This window comes from Neolamprologus brichardi, chromosome 6 (assembly GCF_056152115.1).
Source record: "Neolamprologus brichardi isolate AB-2024 chromosome 6, ASM5615211v1, whole genome shotgun sequence".
Lineage (NCBI taxonomy): Eukaryota > Metazoa > Chordata > Actinopteri > Cichliformes > Cichlidae > Neolamprologus > Neolamprologus brichardi.
The window spans coordinates 21,324,589-21,338,113 of record NC_142109.1 but is presented as its reverse complement, the minus strand read 5'-3'; the positions used below and the strand labels follow the sequence as shown (position 1 = coordinate 21,338,113).

Genomic DNA, 13,525 nt, shown 5'->3' with positions numbered 1-13,525 from the left:
TGATGTATCCAAGTTTACATTAAAAGAAGAAGAAACTTTCTTAAAATGAAACTTGACATCAGAAAGCACGTGCACCAAGTGTCTTATGTGGCAGGTCTGCTGGATCTGGCCGTTGTCCTTAAAATCTCTGGAGCAATAAACAGTTTCTTAAAACACGTGGTTGCTTTTTGGTAAAGTGGAGAGAGTGGGGTTTTTTTGTTTTGTTTTTTTAAATCATGTTGGTGAGAATGTCTGCGATATTTCAGATGAATTTGATCCTGTTGCTTCACAGCGTCACATCCTGACAGTCACATGCAAAATACCCTTAGTGCTACATATATTGATGGAAATCAAACAAAGTGAGTTTTGCGATTAAGGAAAGCTGTCCTGCTTGGCTGCTCAGTAACTGACAGCTAACTTTTCCCCCTTTTTTATATTATCAGATGCGTGGACACAGAGAGCACAGCTTATATCTGTGGCCAGGTTGTCATTAAAATCACATATCATCCTTTAGTGGCCCGATCTTTGCGCTTGGGTTGTAAACATTAAAACAAAAAACACCACACACATAAAAACCGAGCAGCTCTGCTCTCGCTCGGCCGTCCCCACAGAGTCACTCTGCAAACTTCAGGCGGTAGGTAGGAGCCGGCGCAGCCCTCTAATCCCTGCAGCCCGTGATTTAGCCTCTGGTCCTCCTAATGCTCCTAAAGCCCCAGCTGCTCTCCTGGCCGCTCCGCTCTCTCCGCGACAGACTGCACACCGCTCGCTTTATTAATAATTCACCTAATAATTCACCAGTTCGACGCTGCCGCCTGAAGCACCGGCCCCCCCAACCCAACCTTCACTGTAAACAACTGCCCCAATTCCCCGTCTATTATTTTGTGTATGTGCGTGTAAACAGGGCGCATGCTGCTGAGGTGAGCTGTTTAGTGGCTGATATTTTGGGAGGGAGGGAAGAGCAAGGCAATCTATCGCTGCCGGAGCGCACGGCGAGCTTCCATTTTTACGCACCGAGGCATCCAGAGCCCCGCCGAAGCCGCGACCGACAACGTATCGCTGTACAGGCATTCCTCTATCGGCGAGGCTGTAGCGATTTGAAGAGGCACGACGCAAGCTGCTCTTTCATCTCGTCAGCTTTGAGGAGGAGGCGGCGAGGGACCAGGGGTGTCCCCCCCGTTTGCGTGTAACTCCGTGCGTGTGCTTGCGTGTGTTTGTGTGCGTTCGGATCAAGAGAGAGGAGAGAGAGAGAGAGATACGAGGGTAAAACAGATCGGACGCGCGGCATAGGAGACAGCTGCTTTTGGACACGTTTTGGACACAGAAGCTGATCGACCGCAAAGGCTGCACACGGAAAAATAATAGAAACAAAACTTACTCTGCGTCACTTCTCCCGTCCATTATTATTTTGGGTTATTTTTTTGATTTTTTTTAAACCCGTATTATCAGTATTAATTCGGGGAGGGTTTTTTTTTTAGCATCTCCCAGTCTGCTGGAGTTTGGCCGCCGAAGGACGCACCTCGGGACTTAGACGCAGACGTCTCCCTCACTTCTTTCTGCGGGACATGGGCGCATCTGACGCCAAACAGCGGTAGACGGAAGGCTCGGAGCTGGTGTCTTCGTTTCCTTCTATCGCTTTCAGAGTGGACCGACTTTTGAAAGAGCGTGTTTTTTTCTCTATCTGGGCCTAAAGCCGACGTGTTTAAAGGTCCTTTTTTGCTTCCGGCAACAGCGAAGAGACCAAGTCTTCCTCCCTCATCTCTCACTCCCTCTCTCACTTTTTTGGAAGCTGAACTTTTAAAGGAAAATGGGGCATTGAGAGGGTTGGCAGATCTCCCCACGCTATAATGGTACGTGCTGTGTAACTCAATAGTTCCTTTCTGTTGGCTCTATAGGGTAAAGTCTATAGGGCTGGAAATAAACAAAACATGCTTGCATTTATTTCAGGGCTCTAATTTCTTTGTAAAGAACTTTTGTTGCGGATGGATTTGGTGCTAGAGTTCTGGGCCACAACACACCTGTGTGCGTCCCTGTGCACGTGCGTGTATGCGCGCGTGCAAATGTAAAAGTAACTCAACTCGTTTGTCTGCCAAATGTAATTACAAAGCGTCTAAATGAGCCGCGATTGACTAAACATTCAGTACTGAGCGCTGAGTGTTAAATATTATTCTCACACACTGCCTTGTTTTTCCTACAGCTCCGTGCATTTTATGACCAAAGTAATTTTCATTTATTTGGTTAACAATAAGCTACTTTTTTGTTGCAGTTCTTTTTCGTGAAATTTCTCCCACAGTGTTCTCAAATATCTGCAGCTGTAATAATTATGTACATGGCATGTGTTCAAAAATATTTTTCTCCACATTTAAATCAGTGCAGTTCTCCTTTCTGGCGCGTTAACGTGCATCGAGTGGCCCTGTAGACAGAGGCTGATCTTTGCTGCTAAAGTCACACAAAATAAAAGCAAAGGTAAATCTTAAAGACTCGCACAGTGATCGTGTGTGGACGATATATTACTGCTGTGCTGGTTATTATTATGCCCTAAGAATCGCAATAAATTAACGTGGCGCAAGACTCTCGCGCGTTACTCCACCTTGCACTCGCCGACTCGAGTCTTTTCTATCGGAAGGCGGCTGCTCTTTTTTATCAATGGGCACTTCATTTGCGTAGCTGATGACACTTTATAGCGACTACAAGGGGGTGGGGAGGTGAGGTGACACACAGACCGTCTTTGTGCCCTCAGAACAAGCGCTGAGAGTCCTCAGAAAGAGCAAGTAGCATAAATTAGAGCACCTCCGAAGCATTTAATATTGATCTGAAAATCGGATGATGACGATGAGCTCATTATCTCTCTAAATCCAGCAGCATTTGGAGATAAATATCAGATTTTATCATCAATATCTTCTCTAAAACTGCTACAGCAATATTGAAAATGCAAGGCTGTGACCATCAGCTTTACGTGATCTCTATTAACTCAAAGCTTTACGTTTTAAAATGTCCTAATAAAAATGCAGCATTATCATTGCTAAATCAACTTAAGAGATTGAAGCAGAAGATTCCATTATTTTTGGTATTTTGTTTAAGCTATTTTTACTCATAGATTTCTGATTAAATTTGCTAAACCTGTGAAGTATTTTAAGGTGATAGTGATGGTTGTTTACTGCAACATAGAAATAACAGACTGCACTGTGAAATACTTTGTAGATCATCAGATATGTTTCAGTATCTCATTATTACAATCCTGTAATATAACTCTTACCTCTTACTCTTGCTCAAGCGTCTTCACCTCAAATATCAATGATGTTTCACACAAATACTCATCTACCTTCCTGAAAGTTTGAGACCTGTTTTAGAACAGTTAATCCTTAGAAATAAAACAGTGAGAGTTTATTTAGACTGAAAGTGTATCTGATTACAATGTTTCTGGGAATGCACACGGAATCTCACAAATGATAAGCACCAAAGACACAGGAGGGGAAAAAATGTATAAACTTTTAGTTTCGCAATCTCTTGGCACTCAGATAATTACAGATCTCTCTCTTTATCATACTGAGTGAGTATATATAACAAAAACACAAATAACAAAAACAAAAATAATACACATATATATATATATATCTATATATTCATATATAGATAGATATATAGATTCACGGTCACTGACATTAGCAAATATTGCCTGTATATGCAGCATTACTTTAAAGAGCATTAGCAGAAGTGTTCGTTCACTTTTTGCACATTTATCATCGGCCGCCAACTTTGCACGAGCACCCTGATTCCTCTCTACATGAAGGGCGCATAGCCCACACGTTGTCACGTGTTTTTTTATGGGTTATAAATGTCAGCCTTACGTGACATCAAGGGGGTCACCTACCAAAAACGTTTGCTTGCCCCAGCCGCCCTAACTCACAGTCATACCTGCTAAACAACAACACAGACAGGCCTCAAGTTGCTCAAGATGTCAAATTCTAGGCCGCATGTGTCGTCTGATGTCAGCTTTCCAATTATCTGTCTATATATCTTAAGGTAAGCCAAACATTAGACAATTGTTCGTAATTGGCAGTGATAATACGATGCTCATTTTGTTTTGATTCTCGGCCTATAATTTCACAGTTGGTTGCGCTGCGGTTGTTGCAGAGAAAACGTGCCAACCACAGAAGCTGTCAGTCAAATAAAAGTCAAGAAACTTATTGGTGCCAAGTTGGGAGGTGGGCGTAAACCTTTTACCAGATTATTAAATACATTTTCAAAGTACCATTTCAGTTAAGATGGAAGTGGGTGAGACATTTGAAATGAGCTCAACGCGCTGCCTCCTTGAGTCACATTGTCTGTGTGTGTGTGTGTGTGTGTGGTATATGTGTGTGTGTAACGCCATGCTTCCTGGTCTTTGTGGTAAACTCTACTGTATTAGAACCATAACCACAAGAAAATCTCCCCACGGATCAGTCCTTGTGTGACACAATGGGTTGATTGTCCCAGCCCAAACCTCATTGTTAAATGCATTAACCAGAGCAGCTAGACCTTAGTTGAATGTGGTTTGGACCTTCAAATAAGAGAATGAATAAGGACCCATGTAGAAAGAAGGGTGCCAGTGGCATTGGGTTACTTAATGTGCCAAGGGGGCGTTTGGTGCAAGCAAGTGTGTCAGTGAAATGTTGCTGGTTCAGTTCAGTGTTACAACTGGCATGGTATTATCATAAGGCCACAGCCATAGCCTATCCTGTCTAGCAAGATTAGTAGTTGACAGGCAAGTTGCCAGGCCAAGTGCATCTTGGGGTGTGTCACAATGAGCGCTCTGTTCAGACCTGTTTAACTGAACAGTTTTGGTCAACAAAGACGGTTTTTTAATAACGCATAGCTGGCGTAGTTTCACTATCTATCTGACATTCAGGTGATTCACCTCACCTCACCTTTAAATTAAACCGCAAACCAGCTTGTATGAATTCCTCTCACAAGTCAAATATCTTTTTACTCGAGGCATCTATTTTTTTTAATACCCCAACAGTCAGGCCTCTTGAACAGACTCGCTTTTCACACGATGTGCCTCCCGCCTTATCCAGGATCCCAACATTTAGTATTATTGTGTAAAACACAACTGCACAATTAAGCCAAATGCAATCTTCAGCTCTGCGTCTTGGCTGTACTTCTGACCCAAGCAAACCTTCAGGACTCACGAGTGGAGTGAAATAATTAGCCCCACTCTACTCAGCCATCCATCCATCATTTTTTTAATGCAGCCCCTCGGTTTCTCATCTTCTTTCTTAGCCTCCCTGTTTTCTCGTCACCCCCCCTGAGAAGGCTGTGTGAAAAATCGTATTTTTCCAACGTTTCTCCCCGAGGTAGCTTTGGCAGGGACTCACACGGCGGCCATTTCTGCCTTTCATACACTCCTCACACACCATGGAACAGATCGCCGGTGCGGCCTGGCATCTTTGAAGTGGTTGCCATCTCACGCAGGTTGGCTGGACTGTTTTCCTCTCCCCATCCCCCTATTTTCATCCTGTGCCTTAAACTTGGCAGTGTTGCTTTTCAGGCACCAAATAACGATGATAAAAACACGGTTGAGACACAATGGTGGTTATAATAACCATGTTTTTTTAAAAGAAAGAAAAAGAAAAAAAAGAAAAAAGCGGGATCAACAGTGCTGGTAGTGGTTGTGGTTCATGATTGTGGGGCGGCCAGGATAAAGGTTTTGTGGAAACAAGGAGAGGGCTGCACCAGGTGTGTGACAAGTGTAAGTTTTTATGTGTAGGTGGTGAATTAGTGTGCAAGTGTGTGTTTTTGTGTGTAACTGCTAATGTGATATGCAGAGAGACAGAAAGCGAGGAAAGGTGGGGCGATGTGTGTGTGTGTGTGTGTGGTTGGGGGGGGGGGAGATCATTGATATGATGCCATTCATTTGCTTTAAAATGGAGCCATCTGAGAACAAATTCCACCATCAGGGCCTTTCATACACAAAGCTCTGTAGAGGTGTGTTTGTAAGTACATGTGTGAGTGTATGTGCAAGTGCGAGAGCAGGTTTCGGAGATCTCACCTCCAAAGAATTTGGCCATATGGTCGTCAACACTAAATCCAAAGAGAGAGCGAGTGAGCCAAGGAAAGAGAAGTGTCTTCTTTTGTCAGTGAAGGCAGAAAGAAAGGCAGCTTAAAACACACCCTATACAGATACCTTAGATCAGATGGCTCAGACAAATAAATAAATAAAAATCCTCCACTGCATCCTCTACTCCACATATTTGTGAAGTAGGAAAATCTGTCTCAATTAACACATTTGCATTGGGCGATGATGGACTCCAAATAGGTCACTGACTCAATCTCCCGCCTCCGAATCTTCCCTCTAAAATGTTAATTAAGCAGGGCTTTGAGATTTTTTCGCTCAGGGCTGGCCATATGGGCCGGGCATATGTTCTATATATATAGTACAATATATAATTCATACACTGCTGCAGGAGAGAGTGTTTGGGGGCCCTGGAGTTTTTTTTAGGGGTTTACTACAAAGGGAATCAGTATGTTCTGGCCTCCCCAGTGCCAGGTACAGAGCTTAGCCTATTCATTAGCTTCATGTTATTCATTGTTGCACAATAGGATTGAGGTTCATCAACACCTGTTTTTCTGGCGAACAGCATAAAGTGGGTGTTTAAATTCCTCTTTGTTGGATGGTTAATATGAAATGAGAGCAAATTATCTACTGTTGGAGTTCAATTGTTGTTGGGGTTTTTTTTGGTTGTTTGTTTGTTGCTCTTCCTGAAGTCAGGTTAAATGATAGCTAATGCTGAGATTCTGGGGGTACGAAGACCTACATATGTACAAAAGGTTTTCTCAAATAGTCAGTGCTCCCAGTTGTCCCACTGCCATCCAGCCAGACACCCATTCACCAGCAGCACTGGGCAGCAGCAGCCAATAAAAACAGCTCTTTCCCACCCGCAGCTTTTTGGGTTCGACTCAACCAATCAGGGTAGGCTTGCTGGTGCACCTGACGCTGTTTCTGGCCAGGGACAGCCAATCACAGAGGCTCCAGCACACCTGATGCATTGTGGTCTGCTTGCTGGTAGTCAGCAGGCTCGCACTGCTGTGGACCCCACCACAGGTGTCGTGGATCCAGGCCATTATTCTGCCTGCCAGCCAATCAGAGGCGTCATTTCATTATCAGACACATGTGGCCTGGCAGAATCTGAGCGCTTGCATTTTGTCTTGTGTGTGTGTGTGTGTGTGTGTGTGTGTGTGGATCTGCATGTCTATTAGCATGGATGTGTATTTGTGGATGTGAGGGACTCTATTACCCCATTCCCATAATGCCTTGCTCTCTTATCAGCAGGCCTCTCCGACTCTGAATCCCAGCTTCATCATCATTTTGAAACTTGTGTTGCCCCCTCAAGGAGTCGAGAGCCTCAGCAATAAAAAAAGGGCTAAAAATAGGAAAAAGAAAACAATGTTTATGGACTAATAAAGATGATTAAGAATCGCACAATTGCAGAAAAATGGAAGGTTTGCGAGTGCAGATTATCTGTAATAAAAAGCTGAGGGGAGAGATTGGGGAGAGAGGGAGAAAGAGAGTTAGCCATACAGACCTCTCATTGCGAAGGATATGAATAGCCTTTGTTTTCACCACAACTCAGGGCTGTGTGGTCTGCCAACGTCTGGCTCTTATTATGGGGTTTGTGTCTGTGTGTCTGCGTAAGTGGCATGCACGTGTATATCGGTGTGTGTGTCTGCTGGTGCGTGTTGCAGTGTGTTTGCGCGTGAGGCAGAGCGAACATGGGTGTGGAAAAAATGTATATGCATACGGGCGATTATATTTTCAAGAGAGTTAGACTATATGCGTGTGCATTTCGGCATTTCCACACACATGCAGTGTTTTCTCTCTGCTCCCGTTCGCTGAATAAATGTGGCATGGGGTCTTGGGCTGGCACAAGCGCGTGTGCATGCTTTTTTATCCGTTAAAGTTGTGAAATGAAATAGGATTTCACAGAACGGCACAGCGGCTGTGGGATTTGGGCTCCCTTCGGCTAAGTAGAGTGGGATAGGTTGATCCAATCAACTGCAGAACTGCAAGGAGAGCCTATTTCACAGCTCCGGGCCCTGCCAGAACCCTGCCTGCCCGCCTGCCTGCTTGACTTAGAATACAAATGAAGCTCCCTGAATGCACACCTACACACATATGCATGCATACACCCTTGTACTTACAGACAATCTGACTGGGGATTTATAGTGCAAGTGTTGTGGAGCTTCTGTGGAGAAATGAAACCAGTTGGGGTTAAAAGACGGAGCGGGTACATTTTAGGGTTACGTCTCACAAAGAGGAGGGAAGAAAAATCACAATTTCGTTTTGCCACAATCTAAATTACACTGGTTTAAACAAATTAACAGAGTGTTGTGAGATTGCTTTAAACATTGCAATACTTCTTATGTTATTAAAGATCCACAAAATCCAATTATAATATTTTATTTAATAAATATTAAAATGATATAAAATATATGCTGGGCTAAAATCTGTGCTGTATTTGTTCCACATTTCGCAGCATGACTTTTCAGCAACATGGAAACAATTTTAACTGAATAACTATCTCTCTGTTTTTCAGGCTACTGACACCTACCTGGTGAACGACGATCCCACTAGAGGCCCAGGGATGCCTGAATGTTTCCTCGTGTCTGATACATATAGGGTATACACATCCCCAAAATACATACACACTGCAAGCTCTCTGTATCTGTCCTTTTAATTGCACTGATGTCCCGAGATATATTTCCTGGACACAAAAAAACAAAAAAGGAACCCAGTCCCTCTCTGTTTTTCTTTTGTAGGGGGAAGGATTTTTAAAAGTACAAAAGCCTCATTAGTGCATTCATTTGACATGGTTCGACCACAGCATAGGAAACACTATGCTACCTTCATTCTTGCCATGATGAATGTTTGTTTCTGGGGTTCCAGTAATGTGTTCAGAAAATACATCCACATTTTGTGTTGACATTGTGCTATTAGCTCGCTCATATGTCCATTTCCTCCACACACACACACACACACACAAAAATTCCCACACGTCTTCATGAATGTTCTCAGTTCATCTGTCAGTTGCGCTGACATGTGGCAAAAGTGCCCTGCAAAAACATTATGTTTCCTAAAAATGTCAACTTTTCCGTGACATGTATTTTTATAAGGGATTATTTAGGCTTGGCAGAAAATTGGTTTTGTTGCAGATTCATGTGGAGGACACGCTTCACGTGCAGGGCAAAAGTTAGAAGCCAGTTAAAGCAAAGAAAAAAATACTTGACGTTATAAAAGTGAAATTTTTCTGGGGGATGCTGCCTGGGTTACATGTTATACATATGGTAATTTTCACAAAAATTCCCCCCCCCAAAAAAAATCCGCTTTCAGAATGAGTTTGGCGATAACTGCTAGACTGCCTGGAAAATTGCTCTTTTGGCCTACACGCTTCAATATGACTTTTTTTCCACTTTCCATTTTCCACTTTTAAAACAAACAAATTATGACATAATCCCAGCAAAATAAATCTATACGTCTTTATTACAGCTGAATACAAATATGGGAAAAATGCACAAATCCAAAGCCGTCAGAGTATAACATATAGTAAACACATTTTTTTAAAAAGCAGCAGGCCTAACACAGTGCTCTGCATACACACTCACATTACAAACAGATCCATTGTCTCTGGGATCCACACTGTATATGATATGCTTGTTAGCCGTAGCGGCCGGTCAGCCATGTCTTTCTGACTGCATATGCCTGTATGCATTTGACTGGCATGCCGCTTCGCAGGCAGACGTAAACAGCTTACTCAAACAATATTTACACTGTATGCCGTAGTAAACGGTACAGTTGCACAATATTCCGTTCACATATTTCCTGCCTTTTGAAAGGCAGCCTCAACCACCTGTCTCACACATTTAGCATGCTAATGGCAGTATCAGTATGCTACATCACATTCAATATTTAATGGCCTAGCCACAGGCATTGGTAAACAACAAGGATATGAGTAGTGCTGTGTGTCAATGGGAGACCGCAACATGCTAACTTTAGGCCCGCCATATGGTTTTCTCATGTGCTTTTTAATGGCAAGCGTAGTCTCAGAAACCACTAGATCCCTGTGCGCTCGAGGGGCTTTCAAAGGTGATGTCGAGACCTGACTGTTTGATTATAGGCAGAGAGTTTGGAAATAAAGCCCAAGCGTCAGTGTTTTGTAACTCCTGCGGTCGGTTGCTATAGTTTGTTTGTTGCAGCCAAGTGCCTGTGTTGAATACTGAGATGGACACCTAATGTCAGACTGAAGCCAGTAACAAAGACAACCAGTAAAATCAGGCAGCAGAAAGGGAGAGTGTGTGTGTGTGATGAGGACAGCAAAAAGAAAGAAAGAAAGAAACTAAAGAAAGGGAGAATAGCTGAAGATTATGAGACAGAAAAGGAGAAAGTGACACTAAAAAGAGCCACTGAGAAAGAGAAAAAATGGGGTAGACAGAAAGAAAAAGAGGGAAAGCGAGAGAGCGGACAAAAGCTTTGGGGTTTGGGCCTGTGCCGTGGTGGGGTGTGGTTTGGAAAGAGGAGAGACTTTGGGAAAAGAACACTACACCTCAATATGTTTTACTTTCTTTCACTTCAATTTAGATTTTTCTCTCTTTTTTTTCTGGGTGAAATTCTTTTTCTGCTTGTTTGTGCCAATATATCTTTGACCAACAGACATTTGTGTTCATGAATGCACTGAAACTGTGAGCGTGTGTGTGTCTGTCTCTACTGTACACTATATGCATGTGCGTTTGTGGTGTAGGTTTCTATGTATGCTACATAGGCTGAGGTCTCGTAAAGTTGCACAGCTTCATCCCCCCCGAAAAACTTGGCATCCAAGCACGAGGGTGACTTCAACCCCCAAAAACCGCACCCTTGCGCGCACATGTGGGTGGGAGCAAAAACTTTTGCACAACTGGAACACATACGCACACGGAGACTTGCACATATAGAATTGTATTCACACACAGGCACACGCATGCTTCCAAATACTAATGCTCGCTCTCTCTCTCACACACACACACACACACACACACTCTTACACACACATGCACAAGGCAGAGGCTTATGTATAATTGCAGGCACTCTGCCTGCATATATGAGTTTGATTAGGCTGAGGAGCAGGGAGCGGGTGAGGATAAAGCCAAGCCTGATTAGAACCAGAGTGTATTGCTTCCATACAATAGAGGCACAATGAGACCGGTTTAGAGCACTTTCCACAAGTTCAGGTATCTTTTGTCCCCATAAACATATACGGTATACTGGAATATGACTTGGATTCAGTTAAAAACAAAAGCAGAAATAGCAAAGCAAAATGTATCATGGCTGAAAAAAATGACTCTCTTAGACAGCAGAATTTACAACTTGCTGTAATAATTTTGGACTTGTTTAGGTTCATGAATGCGCCTGCCATTGTAAATATTTAAGTCTGGTTATAACTTTCAGATGATGAGCTCTTTACTTAAAACGAGCGGCGCGCAGCATCTCGAGCTAAAGCGGAGCTGCAGAGTCAGGGCTCATGTTGAGCTCTGACACCTTGTAAAATGCATTAAATAAAAATAGGCGGTCCGGATTTAATGAGATGTTTCAGCAGTATGAAAAGCCGACCCTACTGCGCACGTTTACTTTACAGTAACACATAGTCAAGTTAACAATCGGGCCCCCTTCAACAAACTTGTAAGACATTTAAATAGCTTGTACGCAGAAAGCTTTGTGCCACCATCCAGATGACTGGCTGACAAAGGACCACAGCATAATCTGAGCTGTAAATTTAAAACTTTCTTCTTTTTTTTGGTCTTTCTATTTTGGTTTCACTTGGGTTTGCTTCTGCATTCTTCATAAGAGCAAAGGATATGAAAGCAGAAAAGGGATCTTTTTGAGGAAATCTGCCACCTCAATCACTTGTGTTTGCTCTGGCAAACACAAGTGATTGGCAAAGATTTTTAAGACAGTTTTGTCAAAGTAAATATCCCTGCACCAAAAAAAGATTCGGGTTTTTTTACATGACCAAAAGACTGCATAGATAGATAGATAGATAGATAGATAGATAGATAGATAGATAGATAGATAGATAGATAGATAAAACACATTATTTAACAGAACTAAAGGCTTGGATTTCTGCTTCCAAAGTGTTTAAATCATGTAGTAAAATATAAGCGAAATCCCATGCCACATTTACAAAAGTATTACTATCTTTAAAATACGACGAGCTGACTGCTCTGTCCGCACAGTACCACAGGCGCACATTGAGCCCCTGTAGTTCTGCAGGAATACTGTAGCTCAAGCGACTTTTCTTTGGGGGATTTAGCGAAGCGTTGATTCTTAAAGAAAAAAAAAGAAAAGAAAAGAAAAGAGAAAAGAAACGTTTAAATAACGATCGCTTCAAACATAATGTTAGGTTTGTGACGATCTGATAGAAAAGCGGGGAGGGAGAGAGAGTGAGTGAGTGAGAGGGAGCTTTAGAGAGAAAGAGGGAGGGAGGGAGGCAGGGAGAGAGAGCAGCAAAAACTTTCCTCTAAAGTTAGTGCGGAGCTTTCACTGCAAGTGAGGCGGGGTTACAGCCTGGACTGAGCCACAGCGGCTTTGCAATGCGGCACCGCAGCGAACCTCCATCCAACTTTGTTATCAGCAACTCCAAATTTCATCTGTAGACTCCAACATGTACTCCCCTTACTGCTTGACACAGGTATGGAAGAAAATCGCCGTTTTAAGGCTCCGGCGCTTTGCTTTTTTTCCCCCTTCCCCCCGGTGTAGCGCGCCTCCGGTTTGTTTTTACTGTACGTGGTTTACAGTGTTGTGTCGCCTGTCGCGCTGCTACTTGTCATTTGCTGCGTACGAAGGAGCTTTTCCCAACTCTGCTCTCTTTTCCCCGATAGTGTTTAACCTCCCTCGCTCTCTCACTCTCTCTCCCTCTCTCGCGCTCTCTCTCTCCCCCTTTCTTTTTTAATGGCACTCCTCCAACGGGCTTTCTTGTGCGTCTCATTGCGCATGGTTTGGAGAGAAAATGGCGCTTCTCCCAAATCTATTTTATATAAAACGGAGGTTGGAGAAAGGGGAAGAGGGGCTGGGTGTCCTGACAGCTTGCGACTAATTCCAGACAAACGGAGGCAATAACTGGTTTTATCCATAAAGCTCATGAACGAGTTTTAATGAAGCTTCTTGAGTAGTAAAATCTTTCTTTTTTTTTAAGGTTTCTAACTTACGGCTGTAGGGTGGTCTGCCAGTTTTCAGCCGCCGGGGCCTTTAAGGGTCACGTCGTAGATGCAATCTTAACTGGATTTATCATATTCTGCAACAGCAGAAACAAAACAAAGTGCTTTATTTTATTTATTTATTTTAAATTGTTTTTTTTTTTTTTTAGCCAAATAACAAATTGTGGGCAAGTGTACATGTGTGTGTTCTCGGTGGTGTCAGATTGATTAATGACAAAACGGAGGTGCCCTTTAAATAAACAACAGAACCACTCCGTAATATTTGCATAATCATTGTATGAAAGTCAGTATAGGTGGAAGCTTTTTATGGATTCTCCCGGTTTAA

General features: G+C 43.0%; 1 protein-coding gene across 6 annotated transcripts in view; it reads left to right on the top strand.

The window, feature by feature from the left end:
• Positions 1–1,017: 1,017 nt before the first annotated feature.
• The window catches only part of LOC102777724 (nuclear factor 1 X-type-like), a 108,904-nt gene continuing 96,396 nt past the window's right edge, over positions 1,018–13,525 (top strand). The window contains exons 1-2 of one of the 6 annotated variants that reach the window (XM_006787413.3): positions 1,018–1,826; positions 8,553–8,636. In XM_006787413.3, the coding sequence (XP_006787476.1) occupies positions 1,824–1,826; positions 8,553–8,636 (87 nt within the window). In that variant the 5' untranslated portion in view covers positions 1,018–1,823. Of the gene's footprint in view, positions 1,827–8,552; positions 8,637–12,481; positions 12,675–13,525 lie in introns of those variants that run through there. The other 5 variants (XM_006787408.3, XM_006787415.3, XM_006787409.3 and 2 more) reach the window with 5 other exon arrangements.